Below are 27,084 nucleotides of genomic sequence, written 5' to 3' on the forward strand. Positions count from 1 at the left end.
ATCCTGCGGTGTTGTTTTGTCCTACCGGTGAGGTCCCATCTTCTGCGCGAGGCAGGCCTGGACGATGCCGAGCAGCGTGAGAGCTGCCAGAGCGCAGAAGCCGTTCACCTCGATCAGTTCCCAGATCAAACCCACGCACAGGATGCACTGAAGGGGCGTGATCCACACAAAGTGCGCCAGGCCAAGGCTCTACAAACACACACACACACACACACACACACACACACACACACACACACACATCAATGATGTCATTTCTGAAATGAATTCATTCTTTAAAAATAATCTCCTATTCAACGGCAAAAATGGTTGATGAACTCAAGTGATGCAAAACAGCTGACTGAATGCCATATCCACAATTCAGTACTATGTAATGCTCATCACGCGTTTTTCAGGAATTATCCTCAAATATCTATCATATATTGAGAAACAAATCGGCAATTTCACTTTGTAGAGTCTTGAACCTGAAATGCATTCATGATGATTTGATATTCTGTCAAGGTAGATATTTGATGAGAACCCAGATGATAAAAAATAATAATAATAAATAAAAAATCTATGCAGGGTCAAAACATATAAATCAATGACAAATGTTCTGAAAAAATGAATACTTTGGCATTTGTTGTTTTCGTTATTATTGATCAGTACCAGTTTCACTTTCAGCATCGGTACCGTCGACTGTGTAAGAGTCAAACAAGCAAACATACAAAGAAATTCATGAACCCGTACCTTCCTCGAAGTCCCAAGAGCAGGATTGGTGTGAAAAATTATAAATAACCCTGGTCTTTCCCATAGGAGCATGACCAGGTTTGTAACCCCCCCCCCCATCCCCCCCCCACACACAAAATCTCTCAAAAAGCCACATTGTAGGCAGGTGCTAATTGTATGTCAGCGAGTATCAGAGTGCTTCCACATTCAACGTGTGGCCGAGACATCTCTGCCTTCAACCCTGCAGCTATGTTGTCGCATCATCGGCAGATGTGGGCTTTGACATCTTTGACGCACAATAGCTGCGCCATTGCGCTTGTTTATTATCAAATGTTTGCAGAGCACTGACGGACCCATGCCAAGAGTCGCCCACATGAGCCCTCCTTAGTAACTTGTTGCTAAGCCGAACAAACTTGTCTACCTGAACTCCTTCAATACTGGGTTGGTCCACCACGCGCCCCAAAAAAAGACAACAACATAAAAACCGCCCACAACTTTTGGGATGTGTAGCATAAAATATTCCCAGTAAAAGTCATTAAGTGTGTTTTGATGCTTTGTGTCTTCACAGCGGTGTGCTCACCTCGTCCAACTTGTTGAGGTGGGCCGACATCAGACTCACCAACTGACTTGTGCTAATTTTATCCAAGACCCGACTGGACAGCTTCAGTGTCTGCACAAAATAAAACGCGAGAAAAAGATTCAAATTAGGAGACACCCTTGTCAAAGGGCCTCCGACCAAACGCGCCGGCCTCACCTTCTTGTAGATGAGGCTGAAGAGGGCGATGCGAATCTGCATGCCCAGGTGATGCAGGCCAAAGATGGCCGGCTGCAGAAGCAGGAAGCGTGCAGTGAAGAGCAGGCAGAGGCCAAGCGCCAGGAAGTAGCCCTGGCTGCGCTCCGGCGCGTGGAAGGGGTCGAAAGAGGCGATGATGCGGCCCAGGAGCTGAGGCTGAACAGTCTTCGAGGCCTCCTATGAGGGGGGCGGGAAAAAAAAAAACGACGTTGAGAGGAGAACAAATGGATTCAAGCGCCATTCATTACATTCGCCACATGCTTGACATTTTTCTTGTGTCGTGTTGGCCTTGACGTGTACGCACGTGCGCGGGCCAGGCTGACTGGACGTCATGTTGACGAATTCGTTGAAGGTGTCAAAGGTTTTATTTCAACATTGTTCTTCTACTGTTATTCAGAAACCCTAAAATGATCATTTATTGGGTGTTGATGCCAAATGAGAACGTTTTTACTTTATTTTGTTCAATTTGAGGCCATTGTTTCCCCAACCAAAAATTTCCTCTCCAAGCGCTTGCATGCTAATTGACAAAGTGCAATTCTACAGCTTGTTGATGAAGTGCTGCCTCTGTGAGATGAAATGCTATAGTGGTCAAGTTTATACGCTTTTATTGCCTTTACGGGCGCATGTTCTTTTTCCCCACACTGTGGCTTCTGCTACGCCAAGTGGAAGCCGTATGCGCCGTGTTATACCGCCCCGAGCTCCAAGCCCGGTTGTCACGGGAATGAAAACCTTACTTGTCATTGGCCCAGCAGTATCTCAAAATAGACGGACTTCCGTCAGGATAAAAAAAAAAAAGCAAAATAGGTTGAAAAGTTGGCGATAAATCTTGAGCACTGGTGTAGTTTGAGTGAAGAATGTCACAGCCACCTGTAAGTGGTTTCCAATTTTAGAGAGAGAAAAAAAGGATATTATACAATGTGTATCTCTATGGGACATGTGGTCCGATAACTGCTTTAAAGAAGGCAAATTGCGGGTCTACTTTTTTCCCCCCAACAATTTTTGAGAGTCCCCAGGTGTCTGTGACATTCTTTGGTCAAATACACAAAGGGCAAAGATTTAAACGTGTTTTGAGGGGCCACTCTGCTATCCCTGTCCCCCTCTACTGCAAGGCGAATGCTGAATACGGTTACCATGATGACTGGCGATGAGCTGAGGGGTTGCATCGAGGTGGGAGGCGACAACTAGCCCGGAGTGCGAAGTCAAGCCAACTCAATGTATAATTTTTATTGCTTTCACTCGTATGGGCAGCCCTTCGATTGGTAAATTAGTGGTTTGTCAATGAGTGTAGCAGATCAGTGCATGTGGCGCATGCAGTATACACTACAGGCAAACGCAAATACTGCCCAAAACCACACCGTGACACCTTCGCAGAACATTCAAGTATGTGCCACTATTTGGTAACACTGCAGCTCTGCTTAGCTTTTGACTTTGACACGATTACGTTACCGAGTCGTCTGAAATTGACGCAGCCAAGCTTCCAAGTCAGGCGCGGAGAAACTTGGAGTGGGGATTGTTATTGAAAAATGAAACCCTCTTTGCGGCGGCACGGTGGGCGACTGGTTAGCACGTCTGCCTCACAGTACAGAGGGGCGGGGTTTGATTCCAGCACGGGCCTTCCTATGTGGAATTTGCATGTTCTCCCCGGGCCCACGTGGGTTTTCTCCGGGCACTCCGGTTTCCTCCCACATTCCAAAAACATGAATGGCAGGGCTGATTGAACACTCAAAATTGTCCCGAGGTGTGCGTGTGAGCGCGGATGGTTGTTCCTCTCTGTGTGCCCTGCGATTAGCTGGCAACCGGTTCAGGGTGTCCCCCGCCTAATACCCGAAGACAGCTGGATCAGGCTCCAGCACGCCCCGCGACCCTCGTCAGTATAAGCGGATGAGAAAATGGATGGATGGAAACCTTCCAGACACATAACAATTTGTGAACAAGCACACTCCTTTAAGCATTGTATGTCAACGTATGCATGTACAGAGAAAAGAGAAGAAGGCTCACCCCGAGGTAGAGGAGAACCCCAAAAAAGGCAAAGGGGCAGAGGAAGCATCGTGCCAATGCTCGCATCAGACTGGGCTTTTTCTTGGCCGAGACCACCTCTCTGTCCCATTCTCTGCATGGGCCAAAACAACAACAACACATGTGATCACACATTATCACGACCCCAGTTGACAATTATTTACATGATTCAATCAGATGAGGAAGCTTGCCCAAATATTTTTGGATGTCAGAAAATGTCAGACGACAAAAGAACACACTTGGTTTCTGACCCTTGGAACTTTGCTCGAACGTGACATAAATCCCTGCCTTCGTTAGCGCTAGCTGTGTTATTCTTGTGACATCACACTTGTATTAGCTTCCCACAAGCAGACAGAGCCCGGAAAAAAAAAAAAGTCCAAGAAGCATCTTTGTTCTGCGGACCTCATTTTGCAGCAGACTGACATGCTGAGTGACAGCATGAAAAGACGACTGAAGGACGTCAGCGTGGACAACAAGAGCGATTAAAAGGAGGAGCACAAAAGGGTTCGGATGGATTTATACTGGCAGGAAGAAGGACGACTACAGTGGAGCGCTACAAAAGTGCAACAATGAGGAGTTGGAGCGAGATGTCCCAAACTGACCTCTTGAGTCAAAGTCTGGCGAGACTTCACCTCAGTGAGAAGCTCAAGGATAAACTCGGCATATAAACGTCTTCCAGCAATGCTAACGTTGCCACAAAATTGTACATTTCGCGAAAGAAGCATATGGTTTGCGCACACGGTTGACTACATAAATGCTAGACTTGCTAACCCGAGAATGCTATATATTGTCTCAAAATGATCTACTTGGCCAGAAAAGTGGTAGTGTCAAACATGTGCCATGAAAACACAATATTTGCGCTCTCTCTCTCAAAAAAAAAAAGAGGCTATATCAGGCTGGGGAAATGTGAGATTGTATGTACGCATTAAATATGTATACATATTTGTGCCACATTCACCATTAAAATTATTTTTGCCAACTTATCGAACACCAATGTTAACACATTTATCTGTTAAAGCACCTGCCTTGCAAACAAAAAGACTACGTTCGGCCAAAAAAAACAAGTACACACACACACACACATTTTTATATATTTAGTTATGTTTTCAGTCATTGCAGAAGAACAGGCAGGCATCGCTCCAAACCAACTCCACATTTTCTTGCCTTTTCATTTCCTGTCCGACTTACGATTTGTCCCTGCCTTGCAGCTCTTTCATCAAGTGTTTTTCTCGACCTGAGCAAGTGATGTGCAGCTTTTATTAGAAGATAAAGTTCACGTTCCCAGAAGTCTTTTTACTGCGTTCCTGGCTCAAAATAATGAAGCCAATCACTCAGCGGTTGCACTTTTTTATTTTATTTTAAAGGTCGACTCTTTAGCACTTGTTGGCACGAGGCCACTTGATGTGTCAGGGAGTCAAGGACACACTGTGGTCCTTTTATGCAAGCGCCCTTCTCCGCAATGTTAAAACTCATCCAAATGCTTTTGATGCAGTCGTGATTTGACCTTGAGGAGCTGACCTGCGAGTTTGGGTTTCAGTGGCAAGTCAGCAAATTTTGTCACAATTTGGTGTTATTCAAGTCAAGTATCAAGCACAACTTTTTGTCAAATTCATGTGTCCACTCTGCGGTCCCTCAGAAAACGTTTTCCTACCGCGTGAACTTTTTCATGTTTTGCATTTTCACATCGGGGATAGGTTGTGCATTTAGGCCCCCCCCCCCCCAAAAAAGGAACCAATGAGGACTTCAAACTAAAATGTTAGACTTCCTGTGTCTTTTCGAGTAGGGATTCTTGAGACTTTTTTCCATGGGTCTACTGATAATTGACCTTTCTAGTGGAATCTTATCATACTAATTGAAAGTGGCTGGTTGAATTTTCCAAATATCCTAATTGGTACTCTTGAGCCGACGACCAGTTTGTTTTTGAAGGATCCCTGAAAATGACGCCTAGCATAGCCACTTGAATTAGAGCATTAGAAAGCAAAGTATATTGCACTTAAAAAAGACCACAAAAAAAAAAAAAGTGTGTTTGTTTGGCACACACAGCTTCAGCTTATATCCGGGCACATTCAAATGCCAACCCGTATTTGAAGTGACCGCCGAGTGAAGCAGGCAAGACGTCCTGCCACTGGAAAAGACAGGGGGAAAGGACGCAACGTGGGAACAAAAATCAAAACTCAAAATGATACTTTGGCCTTTAAGTTCACAAGGGGGGGGGGGGTGAATCAAAAAAGGCTTTGTTTTTGAATTAAAATGAGGGGCACAATTGTGGCCGTAAATTGTCAAAAAGGCCGTTCGGGTGTCCTCATACCTTTCAAGCCGCTCTGAGAGGTTCCCAGCGAGATCGTATGAAGGGGCTTTATAAACATCAGTGAGGTCCAACTTCTTCTTGAAGCCCTTCCTGAGCAGCGGAGACGTCCACCTGAGTCAAAACAAAAAAAAAAAAAACATACCCCAAGGAAAGCCACATCAGGGAATGTCACGACATCAGAAAATGACAGCCACAACAATATTTAAGGCTGTTTGCTGTTGTTGCCCAAAAGTCAAAGGACCTGCGAGTGTGCCAGGGTGGCATTGAGGAGGCATCCTGATCAAATGCTTCAGCCACCTCATTTGACTCCTCTCAACCCAGAGGAGCAGCTGCTCGACTCTGATGAGCGAGTATGTCGCCCGATCTCTGAGGGAAAGGATCTCATCTTTGACCTGCAGTGGACACTCCAGTTTTCCAGTTGAGGACCGTGGTCTTAGTCCCATGGTCCCCGTCTCAGGCGGCCGCCGCCCACCTACCATTGCACTCGACCTCGATGGCCTCTTGACTTTGGCTTTAACATGCAATGGCTCAAATTGACCCATACAAATATACATTTTGCTTCTGTACAAAACTTATTGTGTTGGTCTTACTGCTTGCTATTTTATGAATGTCCCAACAGTATAATATGTGCTTGTTGGGCAAGCAGAGGGTCACATTGATCCATGAAACAAACGTAACAGGACAGTGAAGAGAAGAAGCTTTAGGATTAATATATTTATTGTAAATAATAAAATGGAAAAAGATTAGCTAAGCTAATAATTAAATAAAAATATATTTTAGATGGAGCATATTTTTTAAACTAATTTTACTCATACATTTTTATTGTGAATCTATTTTTTTAATAATTGGTAATTTATAACAAATATTTTTATGAATGCTACAATTAAAAATAAGGGATTTTTAAAAATTCTAATATGGCATTTAATTATTGTATTCATTTACTTGTAACTCATTCAAAATGGTGAATTTTGAGTAATTACATCAAAACGATTAATAAACTATTCTAATGAGAATGAATGTATCTATTCGACATAGACATTTTATTAATTTTTAACCTAATCTAAGAATGACCTGGCCCAGCAGTCCAATTGAAACATCGAATATGTTTAGAAACATCTCATGTCTGTTGACAGCAAATGTTACAAGATGTCCTCCAGCCTAAAAAATATATATATATATATATATATATATATATATATATTTTTTTTAAAAAGGATCCCTTAAAAAAAATATATATATATTTATTTATTTTTTCCAATCAAAAAATACAGAGGTGGGAAGTAAGCGGGTACAAATTCTTTATTAGTTTACTTAGATTTTTTTAGGTTTCCATACATTTGAAAAAAGATGGGTATTGTTTTTACTTTGTCAAAATACAGCTGTTTACTTTTGACATAAAAAGACAAATAGGTGAACTCAACCACGGTTGAGCTCTTGATTGATTGATGAAGTGAGCTCTTGGGATTTTATAAGGCATTAAAAAACATGGACAGATGATATGGAGGACCATGAAACAGAGAGCATAAATGATGACTAGGAGAAGCAAGATATTCCCCATTCACAACCATATTTAAGCCTGTTTGCTGCTGTTAGCTCCAAGAATGATACGTGGCAAAAAACGGCTTGCCCGAAAAACTACCAACTTGTGGCATTCAAGAAAATGTGTGTAACCAGAGAAAAACCACACATGCAGGTGTATTTTTTCAGTTGGTGGCATTCGCTTTTTTGTTGGTCAGTTTAGGTGTGCGGAAAAAAAAAGTTGGTTCAGAAGCATAAAAGTTAAACCACTCTTATCATTTATTTTTTTACATTCTTAGTACAACGAAACCAGCTAATGATGGAGGGAAACTATTTTGTGTGTCGGGAAAAGTTTCAGTTATCAAAATCAAAATGTTTGTATAGAACTGACAGTAAACATTTATTTCCCCTTTTGGGGGTTACTTACCCGTAACTACATTTCAAAGTCTGCCATTTTTAACTTTTTCCTTAATAAGTACAGGCGTTTAACCAGTAATTCTACTGTTAGCAGAACACAAGTATTTGTACTTTTACACAAGTACAGTATTTGAGTACGTGCACCAACTCTAATCCAGCAAGAACAACTTGACAGGAGCGAGTCAACGCGCACGCACGCGAATCGTGGAACATACCAGAAGAAGAACCTGGAGAGGAAATTGGCATCTTCCACGGGTGACTTCTGCATCCTCAGCTGCGTCGTGTGCACCTGAGAGCGAGGCGAGCGCGCCCCCGACTTTCATTTGTGAACCCCCACTTTTCGGCGTCCGCCACGCGCACGCGCACGCGCTGACCAAAGACCTGACCCCCTCACCCTCGCCCCCAACCCCGAAAACCAGTTTCCAGCGTCCAGGATCACCAAGAAAATATGTCGCGGCTCGGCGTGACGACCCACCGCAAAGAGTCCGATGAGAGTGCAGCCTCCGCGGGATGACCGATTGACTGTCTAGAGGCGTGTGAGCGCGCGTGGAAGCTCGGGTCATCTTTTATGCGCGCGCGCAAGGCGCACACGCTCACGTCATCTTCAAGAGCCAACCACGGACAACACACCACCACTACCACCACGCACACACACGCACACACACACACACGCACACACACACACGCACACACACGCACACACACACACTATTAGTGATAAAAAAAAACTGCATTCAAAATTAAATGTATTTGAACTTTTAGTGTAATTAATTTGTCTATTTGGAACTCCCAGTAAATACAAAAATAAAAATACACAAAACAAGGCTAAAACAATCAAAACGCTATATTTTACCGATGTAACTCAAATATGAAAGTAAATTAAGAAATTATGTGGGGAAAAAAGTAAATACTGTACATCCAATGACAAATTTTGGACTTTTTCGTTCAATTGATTTGAACTATTTGAAAGAGAGAAAACTGCATTAAAACTATACCAATATTAATTAACGCAGTGGTTGTGAAACCTAAAGGAGTGTTACAGTTTGACCCAGAAACTCATTATTAAAGCATAACTTTTTATTTTTAAATCGTGTGTATATATATATATATATATATATACAGTATATATATATAAAAAAACGTTGTTCATATATACTGTATATACAGTATATATATATACTGTATATACAGTATATATGAACAACGTTTTTTTTTTAATCCACTGCTTTCAGCCTCGAAAAAGGACTCCACATGTGCGGTCTATCCATTTCAACACACCCACTCATTCTATCATTCTCGAAACAGTTCCACGATGTGCAAGTAATCTTTGGGAACTTCTTTAAAAAAAAAAAAACTCAGTTTCATGTCACGCACAGTTTCAGGTGAGGGAGGATAAAAAGCATTCCACAGGGGAACACGGATAAAGTGGGGACGGTGCGGTGAAGTCGTCTTATCAGTGCTTTAGGTGTGTTCAGGTTGTTTTGGTTAAATTCTTTTGCAAAGCAGTGGGGAACTCACGCTGACATGCATCGCTGTCTATTTGTGACACGGAGTTGTGGCCGTTTAAAATCAAAACTAACATTGGCTACAAACAGCAAGTTGGAAGAAATTTGGTTTGAGTAGCATGCTGCCGGCGGGGCTTGTCCTTTGCTTTAAAGTTCGGAGGAAACAGTGACCTCTACTGGACATTTTGTGCTCAAACAGGATTGTACTGTACTAGAGTGAGTGTATTGTACAGTTCTCATTGTGTGTGAATGCCTCTCAAAAAGGGACAAGTAATGGAAATTGTACTTTTTAATGTTTGTATGGCTACTTTCTGTACATTTTTCCCATTGGGTCAATATTTACTTTTGTGCGAATAGTCAGTACATTTTTAGTTTTACCTAAGTAGGTTTGTACTACTTATCAGTCTTTTAGGGCGGGTCTGTATTTCTATTTGAAGAGTATGAGAACTTTTGATTCTCAGTAAGAAGCACTCAATAAAGTAAATACCACTGTCAAGAAATGTATATTAACGTTGTAAATAGTAATATACATGGAAAACGTAAATACATTTATATTATTTATATAAATACCTGTACGTTGTTGGCGCCACCTACCCTGTGAATTGCCACTCTAACTTGGTCAGCATTGCAGAGAGTCGACATGGACGACTTGAAAGATCTCTCCTTCGCAGCTGGATACGAGAGCGACACCAGCAGCGGCGAATGGTTCATGGATCGCCCCCCTGACAAAAAGTCTTTCAATATCCAGGTAAGTTCGATTTGCGAACAGGAGAAATGCAAGTCTGGCTGATCTTAGCAGCGTTAGCTCTCGCTACCGGAAGTAGCTAGTTTGCCGCCATTAGCAATACGAAGAAATTGTTGCTGCCTAGCTAGTGCAGCTCGACAGCTGGCGTTGCTCGTTCGGTGTTGCAGAAAATTAATTGAGTGAAATGCTTTCACGTTATTCAAAACAAAATAAAGGACTTCGTGGAGTGTCTAACAACTGAATGAATGAAACTATTCGAATATCATAAACTATTTTATAGCTGTCGTCTGAGGGGGACAGAGTATCCAATAATTGTACTCAAGTAAAAGTACTGTTGCCTCAGTTTAGAAAATGACTCGAGTCTCCAAATAATAACAAGTATTGTGTAAATGTATTTTTTGCCTAACTTTTTAAAGTTGTTTATTTTAATTAGAGCTTGAATTTCAGACAAAAATAGAAAACAGGAATGCACAAATTCACATGTAAGACATGGCTAACTAAAACAAATTATGGTTTGGATCATTTTACCTGATAGAAAGCTGATTTGTAAAAAAAAAAAAATCGATTTTAAACATGCGCATTCTGTAACGTTTTATACTCAGTACACCACCCAACCTCTGCTGGTAGACAGTTTGAGACAGTTGAAATTAGTTAAGCGCTTATTGACATTTTGCCGTTCACTGTCCCCGGGACTGTGGAGTGACACCAGGATGTGATTAAAGACAGGTAGGATGGGAGCTCAAAATGACCGGCTGACATTTAAATTTCTTGTGTGCTGTATATAACTGGTGAAACTGTTATTGTGACAGAAAGCCGATAACGCCGTGGCTAACACTGGCGGTAAAGTCTATTTGCTAAAAACAGCCATCAGAGAAGGCAACGTTGCTGCCATTGAACAGCTGCTGGACGATGGTAAGAACCTTTTCATTCCCAAAACACCAATTAAATATGTTTGTGTACAGTACAGTAAGTAGGAGGAGGAAATATATTGATGTTATGCACAGGGATGAATGTGGACAGCAGTCTGACCTTTGACCACACCCCACTGATGTGTGCTGTCAGTCTGGCGGACCACGATGTTGCCAAAGTGCTTCTGGACCGAGGAGCCAATGCAAACTTCAAAAAAGGTACCCCATGTGAACAATTACTTCTGGATCATGTAGAATCTTTTCGCTTCCACTAAGAAATAAAGCAAGCAGTGTGTCTTTACAGTCCATAATAATAAATAATCAAATGTTGCTTTCATTTATTTTCTGACCTCTACTTGAGCACAAGATGCGATGCCTTCTTTCAGTTTACGACAAGAACAACACAGCAGCGCAGTCAAGTCGCTCCATCAACATCGTTCATCTGACATTACTTAACAGCGATGACGCCAAAGAGGAAATGTTGCAGAAACACCACACCTCTGATCCTTGCGAGTTGTTTTTCGTTCAGGCACCACCTCATCATCCAATGCATGTGATGTGTCAAGGTCTGCCTGCTGGAAAAAAAAAAAAAAAGCACACCGGAACAATTCTTCCATGTCGGGAAGGCCTACATCTTTACTCAGTGCTCCTTCACGTCAAACATCACAAGCAGATTCAACACTCCGATCACACGAGATCTAAATCAAAGTCCTTTAGTCGTAAAAAGTTGGTCCATTCAAGTCAGAGGGAATGAGAGCAAAATCAGGGAGCAGCTCAGTGGTAGATTTCAAAATAAAAGCAATAGTGTTGTGAAAGCGTGTTGATACAGGGTGGAGTCAGACGGAAATGTTTCAAACTATGGAAGGCCCATTTTGCTGTATCATTTCCAAAACAAAGCAAAATGGATTGAGCTACACTTTTGTCTGCGGAGTCCTTTTATTCCTTCATTTTCCAAACCAAACTTTAAAAAATGAACTGGCACACCTTTTTTGTGTGTTGCTAGGTAAGCAATAAAACTGCGCTATGCTTCTGTTAGCCAAAATGCTAACCACGCTACTATCATGAGACCCAGTTACATTCTCGAGCTTGTACTGGAATTCCATCAAAAGTTCAATTGAGTCCAGGAGAATATCACGACGTTGGCGTTGGGGGGGAAGGTGAAGTAAACAATTAAATGGCCCAGTGGGCTTATTTATTTTTCCTTTCAAGGAAGTCCACGAATGAACGCATGAACGACATATCCCGGTCACCATACTGCTGCCATTCCCGCTCAGCAAAATCTCTGGATCAGCATTTATTTATGTACACAAAAGCTGGGCTCGTCTGGTGTGCGCCCACGCAAAGAATATATAAACAACAAAGACACAGTAACACACATGCAGATGGAGAAGCCCAAACACAAATACACACACACACACACACACACACCTACAACCACATTGCCAGGACAAAATTGGAATTGACCTCAGTGATGGGCTCTCGGCTCGCTCTTATCAACGTATGAACAACTCCAGGTGTCGTTTAGTGTAAAAAGATGCTCATCTAGTGAAATCCAATCTGACATAAGATCGGAGGTCTGCGATTTTGTTTTGAAGCGGCCATTTTATGGTCACTTTGGGCTCCTTTAAGGGGTTCTTCAAAAATGAGAACTCTCCCAACTTCCCAAGTGAGTTTATCCGATTGCTATTTGATAGCAATTGGAATTGACCTCAGTGCTGGGGCTCTCTATTGAAGCATGTATATTAGACGGATAGGCTAAAATGTGTCGACCTGCAAGGTGTCAGGTGTCAATGTTCATCGAGGTAGGAAGCCTCTAGTCGTCGTCGTTAATTTGGATGTGAGCAAATGTGATTTTTCTTTTTGTAGATGGCTGGACGGTGCTGATGGCCAGCTGCACGGCGTCGGCAAAGGAGGACAAAATCGCTCGCTGCGTGGAGCTTCTGCTATCCAGGAACGCCGATCCCAACCTGGCGGACAGGTGAGTCGGACATCTACAAGGAAGTTGAATTCCTCCTATTGGTTGTCTGCAGAGTGTTAACGTCTGTGTTTGTGTGGTGGTTTTATTCATGCGAGCTCAAGTCCAACAGCTGTGTAGTTATCCGTCGGAAGCAGATGGGGATCATCAGACGCCGTGTGCAGTCATCTAATGCCAATATGAAAAAAACAACAACTTGTTTTTCTGTTAAACGAGTTTGATATTTAAGATTACGCCGTGTGTAAATCAAACAGTGTCCGTGGAAATTGTGTCAAAGTGACCACGCATCTCCTGTTTAGCTTACAAGCTAACAACACTGTTGCTTTACCAGTGCCAGCGAAGTGATCAGTTCTGTCTGAAAGCAAATATTTGAGTGCCGACAAACCCCCCCCTCACGGTGCAAAGAAGAGCGTACGTTGATGTGGTCGGATGCCATCAAACGGCCTCCCGCCCTCCGCTTACGTCGGAGCGTCAAACCAAAAATGAGTACCAGCTGCCTTTGCCTCCCCTTCAGTGTAAACAAACGCACTCTCAACAAACACGATGTGGACTCCCAATTGTTCACATGCGCTCACATTTACTCAACCGTCGAGCGGACGTGGCTTTGAGCTGCTACGCACATGTGAACATGCAGGGCGGCCCCAATGGAGCCCCCCCCCCCCAGGGTCCAAGACTGCTATTTTGCTCTGATTGAGGATATTGCTGGTTTTAAAACACACACGCCTTTTCCTGGCAATGCCGAATACACAACCGAAAACAGCGGTCTCATTTCACAATGATGTAAAAAAAAAATATATATATATATATATATATATAATAATTTGTAAATGTTATTTATTCATTTATTTGGTGACGTCTACGCTGCGAATCGCGATTTAGACCGTAAATCTCATCTGACCTTTTTTTTCTTTTTTTTAATGGTTGGACAGCTGCGCAGATAAGAGTGATGTACGGTCCCGGTGATTGGAACGCTCACACAGAAGCGGTATGAGAAAGACCTTGCCAGGGCTGTCACGCCGACAGTAGAAATGAACGATGCCGCCCGTCCCGTTCCCACTACTCAAAGAGGAAGTGCACCGTGGTGAAGTGGCGTGGAATGCGCGTGGATTGACATAAAACATTAACTTTTGTCCACTTGGCGGTGATTAATACGACTGTTTGCCGTCACGCTGTTTGACCAGCGCCGATTCTTTCCCAGACCGCTCACTAAATCACCGCCGCAAGTCAACAGTAAGCTCGCCTCGGACGTGCGACAGGTTAAAAAAAAAAAAGTGATTGATGTACAGTGTTTCTCTCCACCCGCACCAAGGCCAATCACAGTTATTGAATCGGGAATTGTCTTGACTTGATCCTCATTGTCGCCCAGGGGCCTCTCGATGTGCCAAAAATAAAAGGTTTGTGATGACTGACATTGTCAGTCTGACTTGGCAGGATAACAAAAGTAAAGATTGTGAAACAAGTGAGTTTTCGTCATTGTGAACGGATCCAGATGACCCATTTTGATGACGTGCCAGAAAAGTAGCAACGTGACAACAGTTCCCAAAAATGACAGTCGGTCAAATTGTCTGACAGTCGTGAGTACAACGAAACAAGAATTTAGAAACTCTGATGATTGGGTTCTGGAGAAATTAGGTATTATGTGTCAGGGGGGAAAAAAAAAACATTGTGTGATGCCGCCAATAGAAAATCGGTCCAAAAATGCAGTCAAATAAGAGTAAAACAATATCATGTCATTATTTCTTCACCTATGTCCGAACCCTTTTGTTTCCTCCGCAACCTGAGAGGCCGAAATACCGAGGGGTTCTCCATGTTGATGCATCAAAGTTACAGAGATTTTTCCCGAGCGTCAATTATGCTACAAACTCCATTTAAATAGAATATTGTATAAATATTATTCATGAGAAAGCAGCAGAAGTGGTCATGTGCTTTGGTCATCGGCTGTTTTTTTTCTTCTAGAATTTGTTCTGGGGGATTTTAGCGGGCTTTGAAGTTTTCATTTCATGTTTTGAACAAAATTCCACAGATGGCGGCCACTTGCCACGTTGCCATCAAAACGTGTCTTATTTTTGAAGGGTGTGTTGGTGGGGGATAGGCCGTGCGCCGACTTTGTTTGGGATTGTGAAGGTGTTGCAAGTTAAAAAAAAAAATAGTCGTATGGGAGCATCAAACCTCAGTCTCAAATTTTTTTTATTTTTTTAAGGTCTCAAGTGACATGCCTGATGTTGGCCGCCAGAGACAATTACTGCACAGTGGTGAACCTGCTGGCGTCCCACGGAGCCGACCTCGATATGCAGGACGCCAACGGCTACACCGTATGTGACGTTGTCGCGGCGACACCTCTACGCGCGTGCGCGCATGAATAACCGAGGGGCATTATTTCAGGCCCTGTCGCTGGCCGTTCACCACGGCCGAGAGAAGGCCGTGCTGAAGCTCCTCCAGCTGGGAGCCGACAGCAGCATCGCCACCAAGGCGGGAAAGAGCCCCGCCCAGCTGGCTCTGCTTCTCCAGCACGCACAGGTACCTTCAACTTTGACTGTCCATAAAGCGGATATGACTAATACCCCCACTAGCTAGCTTCCCTCACTACCTTCTGTTCTGCATTCAATAAATGGCCGAAAAGAGCATCCGCTCTCCTTTCACACGCGCAAGGACTATAAAAACACATCGAAAATGGAGGGGGGAAAAAATTCTAAATTGCATATATGCAACAGAAAATTCAACATATATGCGCTTTCAAATATGTCAGCGCTGTTCTACATCTATATATGCATCTATTCAGTCAATACTTTGCATATCGCTGTAAAGTGGGTACATTTAAAAACCCAGCTGTCTGTACGTGCACATTGTGGGTTCTTCTTACCGTGCAGATTTCCAGAATCCTGTCCTCCACATTGAACAGCGATCCTGTGCTCGCTTTCAACTCCACGGAGGAAACTCTTCCCACGATCGTCAAGGCCAGCCCGCAGCCCGCATCTTTTGAAGAAAGGTAAAAGATGTGGAACACAACCTTGACATGAAAATATACAGACAGCTGGAAAAGGTGAAGAAATGTCTTGAACGTTACCCCTGAGGTAACTTGTAAAACTTTGCGTCTGCTGCCCTCTGCTGAATTCTTTGAACAACTGCAGGGATCAATGTTTTGGACTGTTCAAAATGAAATGAATCAGTGCATGTCACAGTGTCTCTTTTTTTCCTCCCTGGCACAAGTGTACCCAAGTTGGATGACCTGGAGCTCCTGCTTCGCGGCTTGGATCTGGACTACAACAGTGACGTCATGCATGTACGTCAAGGCGATGTTATTTGTCCATTTCCTTCCTAGCATTGGGGTAAAAAAAAAATTTTTTTTAAATCATCCCTTTGATGCACATTGGGTTTATAGTCAATCATTTACATCCTCCCAAAATGGTGTTTGAGCTATTGTGTCCATTCTTTTTTTTTTTATTATTTTAAGATCATAATAATTCTAACACGCATATGTTTAAAATCGTCCCAACACAGGCTTTATGTTCAAAATCAGTCAAACATGGAAAGTTTATTTTTAAAGGCGTTACTCTGTGAACTACTTCAAAATCATTACAAAAGGTACTTGGACATGCTTTGAAATTATTACACACGTGCAGTAAATTTTTTTAAAAATCATTCTCCGACATACGCTGTGTAACATCAGCTCCACGTTTGCACCGTGCTTGGTTTAAGATCTACTTGTACATTGTTGAACCCTTTGAGGGACAGCGGTGACGACAGCGGGCAGCTTATCATGTCACCAGGTTACAGGGTGCGTGAAAGGGTTCAAATCTTTACGACACACATCATGTTTAAAATCATTTTTACGTGTGTAGCGTGTTTGTTATCATTCCAACATGTATGATGGTGGCAAAAAAAAAAGTTTGTGAGCCCCCTCCCCATCCCAAAAAAAAGATGTTCACCTAGATTACCTGAACCAAATGCCTGTGTGAAAATATCCACGCCCGCGTGGCCTTCCCACATCTCCCTGATGTCACCCTATTGATTAATGATCGCACGCCGTCTCCTTTTTTTTTTTTTTTTTTTTTAGCTCCACGGGTGAAATGTTACAGTAGCAGACGTGAGGAGCTATGACATTTTCATGTAATGAGCTGTGCAGTTTACATATTTCTCCTAGCAAGGTTGATGGAATGAACACGGAGGTTCGGGGCTCAGTTTGACAGATGCTGGCGTCGGCCATGCGGGGGCATCTGCTCGGGCCGCTCAAGTCGTGCCCGTGTGCTTTTTGCAGGAGAAGGACATCACCTGGGGCGAGCTGCTGACTATGGAGGAGGAGGACCTGGCGAAGGTACGGGGTGACCGCAACCACTGTCGGTGCGCATGAGGATGAGGGCGGGTGATGCCGCGCATGCGCACGTATGACTTGTGATCCGCGCCAGGGAGCCTCACCTGATGTTTGAGCGCCTTTTGGGGAATTTAAAACGCTGCGTCGATGGAAAGTAGAACAAGCATCTGCAACACCGAAAGGGACAAAGCCGCACGTCAAACAAGCATGACCCATGATTTTTATTTTGACTACCGGTACCTTATTTAGCTACACCGAAAGTGTGTTGTCGTTGCGACCTGCTTTAATAAAACTTAACTCATTCACTCCCAAAGACGTTTTTAAACGTCTTTTCAGACTTGGTCTAGAATTGGCTGGTACTGAATGAGTTAAGAACGATTAAAAAAAAAAAACGTGTTTTAAAAGGAATTATTAGAGCCTGTGAAGGGCGGTATACGAGAGGCATCAAAGCTCACTAAAATCTTTGATACGTTTGTGAAAGTCTTGTGCATGTATGCCTAAAGCGATGCAAATAAGATAAAAGAAGGTTCATTTTATGATTATGATACTGTATTTATGCTGAAAGGTTGGAATCACCGAAGCAGCGGACCGGCAGAAGGTTCTGAGCGCTGTGCAGCAGATGCACTTGGACAGATTGGACTTGGACACAATCGAGCAACTCGGAGTGACTGACAGCGGGTTTGTATCATGCCTTCATCATCAAACACCTCAGATTGATTCACTACTTGCAAAATTCATTCATTTGCTCGTATTAAAAAAAACAACAACCAACAACTCAATTTTTCACTGAAAAACTCTTTTGGCGCTTGGTGAAGTGAAGGGGGCAGAATTCATTTTGAAAGGCCATCGTCCCGTCTGTCTCTATCTAAAATACTACTTTGCCACCATCTTAAGTTACCTATAGGCAATTGGAAACTTTTTTTTTGAGGGGTGTCAATTAGCCCCCCAAATGTCATTTTTGGCTGCAGTGCTCCATCCCTATCCCGGGCGGACACTGTATATATTTCGAGCATCGAGCCAGTCTTCTGCCCTTGAGACTGCGACGTTCCTCCCCCACTGGAAGTTATCCATCACACCTGTGAGCATCTCTCATTCTCATCTGCGCTCATCTCAACCTTCAGTAAATGGTTTAAGTGGAGCTGTAATGATTTGTAAGGCGAGAGGGGACAAGGGCTCGCGGCAGAGTCGTCTCGGCGCACCCCATCGCTCCGCGAAGGCTCAGCGGACAGACGTCAGGAGGCAGAAGGATGGCGCAAGGCTTGACCAGGACAAGGCCGCCCCGCCACTTAACAACCGAGCAAAACGCACTCGGATTCAGTGAGCCGAAAGCACGTTGACGGCTTTGGGAACACGGATAACGGCAAACGACGACGGCGCGTCTAATATGAAATGGGAATTTAGTAAGCGGGGAACTTTTCATCAATTGAAGGAGGCTTGTCAGGATCACCTTTGTTGCATGCCATCCAATTGCATTTTAAGAGCAGTCAATGCGGACGGAATACTCAGAAAAGCAAAGAAAGACAACGAGCAAACGAATGAAGACTGGCTCAACACAATTCACAAGGTGTTCATGGATCTGAAGTCTGAAATTGGAATTTCAAAGATGAAGTATCTATTTAAAGGTCTGAAAATGCACAATGCTGCTACGTATGTAACAAACAAAAAACAACAACTTTTTTTTCTAACAAATTGTAAAACTTGATTTGATTCATTCATTATCCTTAAAGGTGTTAAAAAAACAAAAGAGAATGTGTGAAAAGAAAAATATAACGTTTAAAATTAGGGGGGAAAAACTAAAGTTGATTAAACGTGGAATCGTTTTTAAAATACATCAATTGTGAGTAAAATTTAGGAAAATACTTACTTGAAAATACAACAAAAAGTTTTGAAAATATTTTAGAATATCTAAAAGACTTTTATGTCGTTTTTTTTTTATTTTTTTTTTTTTTTTTTTTTTAACAATTTTAGTTAGGATCGTGATCACTTGAATCCGTTGTGTTGGAGGAAACATGCAGGATAGTGGCCTTCGAGGACCGGACTTGGGCAGCCCTGATACAGACTAAAAAATATTTTTTCAAATGACATTTTAAGGAAGAGAAATCAAACTTGTAAAGCATCTAAAACGGGGACCGTCCGATTTCAATGCGATTTTTTTTTTTTTTTTTTTTTTAAAGACGAAGAAGAAAGATTGACAGTCAGGCTCACACATTTTTTTTTCCCCAGCGTAAAACAACAAAGCCGAAACATAACATCAGATATTTTTGTGCGGGCGCGCTGTCATCGCCGCGCTAGACAAACTAGGAGCAGCGAGAAGGGAGGCTCCGCCGCCTGACACTGTTTACACTGCTCACTCTGACAGAGTGCGCCTCCTCCGAGGCAGATGTGGCGCTGAAATAACAACGATCAATAATCCGCGCTGTCGAGTTATGCCGCTGGATGAATACGAATCACTTATCGTCTGAGGAGCGTGTTCGCTGGGCGGGAGAACGGCCCGCCACCTGCTTGCTGACGCGCTCGACATTTTTCGATCCCAAAACTCATTTGTATCCATCAAAGGAAAATTTAGTTGAACGATTATGCTTAATTTTTATTTTTTTTAATGTTCTTTAGGAGTGAGGAGCTGCTTACCTTCCTGCTCAAGGTGAAGCAGCAATGCTGCGGGTTGACGGAAACCATTCAAGACACCGTCCGCCGTCTCCCCCTGCAGGCCTCCAAGGTACACTGCATGCTGGGCCACTTCAATTGGCGCGCATGCGCCATTGAATCGGTTTCACAAGAACATGGCGATCCAGGACACAAAACAGTAATTCCCCCTTCGTTGCAGGGATTACGTTACAGCCGCCCCTCCTGTAATAAAAAAATAAAATAAAATCCGTGAGTGAGATACGCTCAATTTAAATGCAGCCTGAGAGCAAGAGCAACAGACCAGGCAAAAATATTTCAAAAACAGTTCAAAATAAATAAATAATAATAGACGTAACAACTCTGGTAACACTTACACACACAAAAAAAGATATCTTATAGCAAGATAGCAAAACATGAACCGTGATATTTCGAATTACTGTACCGAGAAAGACCGAACTGGCATTTGTCCGTTGGTGAAATGGGAAGCCAAGTACTGTAAAAAAAAAAAAAAAAAAAAAAATGTCTTGACAATAATTTGTCCCCCACTCGTCTTCTGAACATCACATGATAAACAGGTGAGCCACGATTGGTCTTAATTCAAGTGGCAAAATGGCCGCCCCGTGAGATGGATCAAAACTGCCGCCTTTTTCGAGTTAATTCACATTTTACAAATGCAGTATTAATCAGAGTGCCGTGTTTACCAATCGGGGCACATAGAACAAACATATTGTCGAGAACTTTTTTGGACTTGACTTCCCCTTAAAATGTAAATATTGAGTTTCCCCACATGGCGCAGAGTTCCAATTAGTTCATATCAGAAAGATTATTTACTGCGCTTTCAAATGTGTTTGTACAAATAAAGCTATGCAGAAAATGCCGTTCGTAACTTTGCTTAGTTTTAGGGCAATTTTGCTGCTTTTGTGTGCTAACGTGCATCCGGGTCTAGCTGGTCTTCTCACTGGACCACAAGAGGGAGGCCCAGGCCGTGTGCAGCCAATTGATGGTGCAGACCCAAGACCTGCAGACAGAAGTCAACTGCCTGCACAATCTGCTCTGCCAGGTCCGCAAAACTCTCCATACTGTATTTCAATGTTGACAAGCTCCAGCACGTGTGTGTGCACGTGTGTGTGTACGTGTGTGTGTGTGTGTGTGTGTGTGTGTGTTTGGAGCAGAGAGTCGAGCCTGACAGGAGCGAATGCTCACAGCCAATAAGTCAGCACCACTGTGACACAGCCCTGTCAGCACACAGACACCAGGGGGAGGGTAGATTTGGGGGGGGGGGGGGGGGGGTCCGAGGGGTGATGCAGGTTGTGGGGTGATGGAGTTTTGAGGGCTGATGGGTCCAGGTTGAGGGGTGAAAAGAGTTGAAGGAGCAGCACATAGACAAATCGCGGGGAGGGGGGACTGTGGTTGCTCAGCCTTGTCAAGCAAGAATCTGATGACCGGTGGATCCTTACCTGCTAAGTGGGGGGGGGGGGGGGGGCATAGCAGCATAGAGATGGGGGTCTTAGCCCAATGTTCCGGGGCATACACTTCAATATAAGCAGTCGTTTGGGGGTCAGTCCAGCTATCGATTTGACAGATCTTGTCCTGTCGAGCCCCAAGTGGACTAAAATCCAATGTGTTTCTCACACACAGATGAACGAGGCCCCAAACTGTTGTCGCCTTCCTGCGCCCGTCGCCAGCGGCGATAGGACACCGTCGCCCCGAGCGAGCGTCGCCACGAGGGTTCTGGGGGCTGCCCTCCTTCTCTTGTTCAGCTATCGCTATCTGCCCAAGTTAAGGGGCGGCCGCATGTCATTTTAAGCTGTCAGGCTCTTTCTTTTGTACGTTGGTACCAAGACGACTTGTGAAGTTGAACTCTTTTTGTAAGTTAAAAACTTTTAGTTTTTTGGAACATGTTGTGGCCTGGGGGACGAATTGTTTTGCAAGCAAATGTTCAGATTTGCACGTTTTAGTTTTTAGGAGCATGGAAAAAAGATGGTGAAAAAGAAATGTCGAATGAACAGAATATTTGTCTCCTGAAATCCATACAGCCAAAGAAACAACAATAAAAAGGCAAAAATGGTCAAATTTGCTGCTTATTTGACTTTTTTGCTTTTTTTTTTTTAAATTCTGGGGGGGGGGGCAGCAAACAGGTTGGACTCATTCGTGACTTTCGCTCCTGGCAAATGATGGGAAAAATCCAATTTCCTCGTTAGTCTCCCAGTGATCAAAGATGGAGGAAATGCCGCATGACACTTTGAAGTGCATGTGACACATAATCTCATAGATGCTGCTTTGGGAGAATCGCCCGCTCTGATAACTCACTCAGCAGCAAAACATAAATAATGTTTTAAATAATAATAATAATCATCATTTAAATAATCAGTCGGATTTTACAGCACAAAACCCCCCCAACATGTATCAATATTAATAATCAATTTACTGTAGAAGCGGTTGAGTGGCAACTATACATGAATCCGTACTATATAAACTAGACTTGGCCAACCAGATTTTTATTATTATTATTATTTTTTAACTCAATGCAAATTTGGATATATTTGTCAGGAAAAAAATATGATTTATTTATTTTTATTTTTTTTAATGTGTAAAGTGACTCTGGAAACATTCCAGAGTGGCGCCTTCCCTTTTCGCGCCACCCAAGCAGAAGGACGTGAGGACGCGCCGGTGTCTCCCGCCCCGCAGCAGCGCCGCCGCCTCTCATTTGCCACTCGCGCTCCCCGCGGGCGGACATGCTCCTTGCGCGCACGCAGCCGACATGAACGCCTTGGCGTGCGGACTATGTTGGTACGTGTGCGCGGCCGTGTGCGTGCTGAGTGTCGACGCGTCTTGGTGGTGAGTTGATCTCATAACGCCGCTTTTAAAATCGTGGCTGTGCTTTGCATGTCATTGTATTGACAGGATGCCTTTGCACTTATCGCTTGTCAATCATTTTTCCTGACTTTCCAGGTTCCGCTTCTTGCGTTTGTCCCCATTCGCTGTATTTTCCCCCCGCTCATATTTCTTCATAATTGCACTTGACAAAAGTTATCGTACGTTCTTGCTTGCTCGTTTTTCTTTTTCTATGAAAGCCCTTAAGACGTCTTTACAAGTCTCAACCGGTCTCTTGGTGCCTTTTCCCCTTCACGGCAAACGTTTCAACACCTCTCGCGATAATCATGCACGTTGACTGTAGCCTATCAATTATTTATTTCTGCATGGACGGGAGGCTAAGTACACAATTTAATCCCATTCTCACATGTTTGAGCTCATTCTATAATCTTCAAAATAGTTATATATACATATATATAAAATCATTATTATTACCGGTGTATTATTTTTATTATTGTACTAGTACAGTGGAACCTCCAAAGTATGACATAGTCCTTACTTGGATGACTTTCACGTTCTAATGTATTTGTGTTTCTTCCAATTCAAAATAATGGAAAAATAAATCAATCCGAAGTCCATCCAGCCATTATCCGAGCCGCTTTATCGTCTCGAGGGTGGCGGGTGAGCCCGAGCCTATCTCAGCCGTCTTTGGGCAGCAGGAGGGGGACAACACGCTGAACTGGTTGCCAGTCAATTGCAGGTCACACACAGACAAACAACCATTTACGCACACAATCGAAACCTTGGGACAATTTAGAGCGTTCAATCAGCCTGCCATGCATGTTTTTTTTGAAATGCGGGAGGTAACCGGATGACCCGGAGAAAATCCACGCAGGCAGGCGGAGAAAATGCAAACTCCACATAGGAACGCCGGGGCCGGATTCGAACTCTCGACCTCTGCGCTGTGAGGCGGACGTGCTGGATAGTCTAATAAATAAAAAAATATTTCGTGTATGATGAAGGATTTAACGAACACTTTCGGTCTTCATATTATTTGAACATAAAAGTTGAAAATAATGTTTAGAAAAATACTTGGACATTTTTGTTGTTGTTGTATTTTTAAAACTAACGATACGAAAAAAGGCAGAGGAACTCAATACCTTGGGTCTTCCTTGTTATTGAAATGTATTTATCTTTGAAATGTTTACCTTTTGTGACGAGCCGGTGCAGCGAGTGACTGTTTCCTTCCCACGCAGGTACATGAGCACTCTGGGCTCCCGCGTGATGTGCGACAACATCCCGGGCCTCGTCAGCGAGCAGCGCCAGCTGTGCCGCCAGCATCCCCGAGTGATGCAAGCCATCGGCGCCGGCGTGCAGGACTGGATCGCCGAGTGCCAGCACCAGTTTCGCGACCACCGCTGGAACTGCAACATCGTGTCGCGTGACCACAGCCTCTTTGGACGACTGCTGCTACGCGGTGAGGCCGGCACGGGACCTGATTGGGTCTTGAGTCCTTTTGCGTGCGAGTGTGTGTGTGTGAGGTGACGATGCCAAGTGGGTATTTCAAACCACAATCTGTTCTCAGTTACCTTCAGTGGATGAATAAAGCGGTGAAACGAATGACTTCAAGCGCAGGAGACGCTGACGGTGTGACGCTCGCTCCCCCTCCAGGCAGCCGCGAGGTGGCCTTCATCTACGCCATCTCGTCGGCGGGCGTGGTGCACACGCTGGCGCGGGCGTGCAGCCGCGGCGAGCTGGACTCGTGCTCCTGCGACCCGCGCAAGACGGGCACTTGGCGCGACCGGGTCGGCGCCTTCGACTGGGGAGGCTGCAGCGACCACGTGGAGCACGCCGCCCGCTTCGGACACGCCTTCGTGGACGCCAAGGAGAGGAAGGAGCCCGACGCGCGCGCCCTCATCAACCTCCACAACAACAGGGCCGGACGCAAGGTTCTCTTCTGTACTTGGGTGTCACCTTTTGTTTGGAAGATTGAAGCAAAAATGTTCACTCGTGGATGAGGAACAACACTGGTCGACACATTTGTACCAAATCAGAGATGCAAGAAAACTTTGAGAGGATTTTTTGAGGGGAGCCGATTCTTAATCTGCCTCTTGTCGGGTAGTCATAAAAAATAATGACATCGCATGGTTCAATCTGGATTTTCTCCGGGTAATCCATTTCAAAAACATGCATGGCAGGCTGATTGAACGCACTAAATTGTCCCGAGGTGTGAGCGTGAGCCCGGATGGTTGTTTGTCACTTTGTCCCCTGCGATTGGCTGGCAACCGGTTCAGGGTGTCCCCCGCCTAGTGCCCGAAGACAGCTGGGATAGGCTCCAGCACGCTCCGCGAGCCTTGAGGATGAAGCGGTTCAGAAAATGGATGGATAAATATATATACCGTATTTTCCGGACTATAAGTCGCAGTTTTTTTCCCCATAGTTTGGACGGGGGTGCGATTTATACTCTGGAGCGATTTATGTGTGAAATTATTAACACATGATTATGTCATTTCACATGTTATTTTCACATTAAACCACAAGGGGGCGCTCTCGGCCTGTGTTGATAAATCGACGATGAGTCTGACGTAAGCGACGTAGAAGAGGAAGCGGCGCATCGTCTACCTCCCGAGTTGGGGGAGTTGTTTAAAAGTGACACGGAGGATCAAGATTTCATAGGATTTCGTGATTTGGAGTGAAAATGATAGTTTGGTAAACTTGTAAGCATGTTCTTTATGTTAGAGTTGTCTGAATAAGTCTTAATTAATAATTACGTCGTCACTGACATGACCAGGGATGTCAGTCATGTAACATTAGTATACCGTACACTTATTCAGCCTGTTCTCCATTTTATTTTTATTTTCAATTGCCTTTCAAGATGACATGTATGTTTTTCGTGTTGGATTTTATCCAATAAATTTCCCCCAAAAATGCGATTTATACTCCAGTGCGACTTATGTTTTTTCCTTCTTAATTATGAAATTTTTGGCTGGTGCGACTTATAATCGGGAGCGACGTATAATCTGAAAAATACGGTATATATGACATGACAAGGCGGTGTGACATATAACTTGTCGATTTTGCACATCCGTTAGGCGGTGAAGCGTCTCCTAAGCTTGGAGTGCAAGTGCCACGGCGTGAGCGGCTCGTGCAGCGCACGCACCTGCTGGCTGGCAATGGCCGACTTCCGCCGCACCGGCGACGAACTCCGCCGCAAATATGAGCGCGCCGTCCACGTGGCCGTCAACCAGTACGGAGCGGCTCTGACGACGCTGAGCGCGGCGGGAAGACGCACGGCCCCGGGGAAGAACCAGCTAGTCTACTCGGACGAATCTCCCGACTTTTGCGTGCATGATCACGACACAGGTTCGACTTCAAACATCAACGCTGATACTAATTTGCCCGCCCACCCGTAAGGGGACGTTTCCGTGCCAACCGTGACACGCATCTCCCTCGCAGGCTCCGTGGGTACGGGTGGCCGGCGGTGCAACGTGACGTCTCGGGGAGCGGACGGCTGCTCGGTCATGTGCTGCGGGCGAGGCTACGACACAGCGCGGGTGAGCCGCAGTGCCAAATGTGAATGCAAATTCCACTGGTGCTGCGTCGTGCGCTGCAGAGACTGCCACCAGGTGGTGGACGTGCGCACTTGCAAGGACCACACGTGACCGTCACCCTCCGCGAAATGGTGAACTCGCTAAATATGGTTATAAAAAGTTGACACACCCCCTGTTCGATTGCGAGATTTTTGTAGAATGAAATATGAGCCCAAGGTAAAAAATTGCAGACCTCTTGCCACCTTTTTATGTGACTTGTCACCTGCACATCTTAGGGGGTCAGGAAAAGCCTACTAGACCAGCTGAACTTCGGCGTGAACCAGAAAGAATTTTAACGTTGTGCTGACCCCCATTAAAGGAGTTGGAATGTTATTGGTTGTTCTAAACAGTTGGGGCTACGGTTATAAGAGGGTGTGCACAGTTGTGCAACCCCAATGGTTTCTTTTTACCTCCCTTCAAAGAATGATTCACAAATAAACACTTAAAAGGTTATAGGTCACATTAATAGGAGAAAAAGATTTGTCTTTTTTTTTTTAAATCATAAAAACAGGGGTGTGTAGACTTTTAATATCCACTGTAGCTTGCTATTTAGTGGATTTGGAGTGATTGCTAATCGTGATATGTGAACCACTTATTCCTACAAACATGTTGTGATATTTGCTGATGCCCTCACCCAAATATGGTCACACGAGCCTTTACATTCTCAATGTCGTTTTTGTTCCCTTCATTTCGTTTCTTTTTTAAATTCCTAAACTTGGGGAATTCAAAAAGTATTTATTCATTTTTTATTTATTGTTTTATTCCTCCTTCCGTTTGAAATCATTGAGTTCAGTTTTGTTTTTTCTACACAAGTATCTGTACTTCTAATTAAAGAATGTGACTACTTTTTCCA

At 44.0% G+C, this 27,084-nt stretch overlaps 3 protein-coding genes and 1 long non-coding RNA gene across 5 annotated transcripts in view; 2 read left to right on the top strand and 2 right to left on the bottom strand.

Moving 5' to 3' along the window:
• Positions 1-8,413, bottom strand: part of cftr (CF transmembrane conductance regulator) — a 28,116-nt gene extending 19,703 nt beyond the window's left edge. The window contains exons 1-6 of one of the 2 annotated variants that reach the window (XM_086108268.1): positions 7,976-8,413; positions 5,826-5,936; positions 3,500-3,611; positions 1,463-1,678; positions 1,289-1,378; positions 26-189 (exon numbers count right to left, since the gene is read on the bottom strand). In XM_086108268.1, the coding sequence (XP_085964394.1) occupies positions 26-189; positions 1,289-1,378; positions 1,463-1,678; positions 3,500-3,611; positions 5,826-5,936; positions 7,976-8,028 (746 nt within the window). In that variant the 5' untranslated portion in view covers positions 8,029-8,413. The remainder of the gene's footprint in view (positions 1-25; positions 190-1,288; positions 1,379-1,462; positions 1,679-3,499; positions 3,612-5,825; positions 5,937-7,975) is intronic. The other variant, XM_086108269.1, reaches the window with a different exon arrangement.
• Positions 8,414-9,865: 1,452 nt separating this feature from the next.
• On the top strand, positions 9,866-21,847 carry asz1 (ankyrin repeat, SAM and basic leucine zipper domain containing 1). The gene is made up of 13 exons (XM_086108271.1): positions 9,866-10,013; positions 10,820-10,922; positions 11,015-11,137; positions 12,785-12,896; positions 15,094-15,205; positions 15,276-15,410; positions 15,761-15,879; positions 16,101-16,173; positions 17,149-17,205; positions 17,768-17,880; positions 19,813-19,918; positions 20,774-20,887; positions 21,466-21,847. Exons 1-13 carry the CDS (start codon positions 9,906-9,908, stop codon positions 21,631-21,633), a joined length of 1,443 nt encoding a protein of 480 aa, XP_085964397.1. The 5' UTR covers positions 9,866-9,905; the 3' UTR covers positions 21,634-21,847.
• On the bottom strand, positions 11,118-19,900 carry LOC147206671 (uncharacterized). Its single transcript, XR_015100606.1, has 4 exons — positions 19,831-19,900; positions 17,307-17,369; positions 15,754-15,866; positions 11,118-11,493 (listed from the first exon to the last, which is right to left on the bottom strand). It is a non-coding gene; the product is annotated as an uncharacterized LOC147206671 (long non-coding RNA).
• Positions 21,848-22,588: 741 nt separating the features above from the next.
• On the top strand, positions 22,589-26,982 carry wnt2 (wingless-type MMTV integration site family member 2). Its single transcript, XM_086108272.1, has 5 exons — positions 22,589-22,665; positions 23,898-24,118; positions 24,313-24,590; positions 25,734-26,004; positions 26,098-26,982. The coding sequence occupies exons 1-5, from the start codon at positions 22,589-22,591 to the stop codon at positions 26,301-26,303; spliced, it is 1,053 nt and encodes a 350-aa protein (XP_085964398.1). The 3' UTR covers positions 26,304-26,982.
• Positions 26,983-27,084: the final 102 nt, after the last annotated feature.

Source organism: Hippocampus guttulatus, chromosome 4 (genome assembly GCF_054856545.1).
Source record: "Hippocampus guttulatus isolate MCC_2025c chromosome 4, RoL_Hgut_1.0, whole genome shotgun sequence".
NCBI classification, from domain to species: Eukaryota; Metazoa; Chordata; class Actinopteri; order Syngnathiformes; family Syngnathidae; genus Hippocampus; species Hippocampus guttulatus.

What these genes read in the sequence shown, in the direction of transcription:
- asz1 (XM_086108271.1), top strand. Translation starts at nt 9,906, where the DNA reads ATGGACGACTTGAAAGATCTCTCCTTCGCAGCTGGATACGAGAGCGAC. An exon ending in GATCCCAACCTGGCGGACAG is followed by an intron (nt 12,897 to 15,093) that starts GTGAGTCGGACA and finishes TATTTTTTTAAG; the next exon opens with GTCTCAAGTGACATGCCTGA. An exon ending in CTCGGAGTGACTGACAGCGG is followed by an intron (nt 17,881 to 19,812) that starts GTTTGTATCATG and finishes AATGTTCTTTAG; the next exon opens with GAGTGAGGAGCTGCTTACCT.
- wnt2 (XM_086108272.1), top strand. Translation starts at nt 22,589, where the DNA reads ATGAACGCCTTGGCGTGCGGACTATGTTGGTACGTGTGCGCGGCCGTG. An exon ending in AGTGTCGACGCGTCTTGGTG is followed by an intron (nt 22,666 to 23,897) that starts GTGAGTTGATCT and finishes CTTCCCACGCAG; the next exon opens with GTACATGAGCACTCTGGGCT. An exon ending in CGTGCATGATCACGACACAG is followed by an intron (nt 26,005 to 26,097) that starts GTTCGACTTCAA and finishes TCTCCCTCGCAG; the next exon opens with GCTCCGTGGGTACGGGTGGC.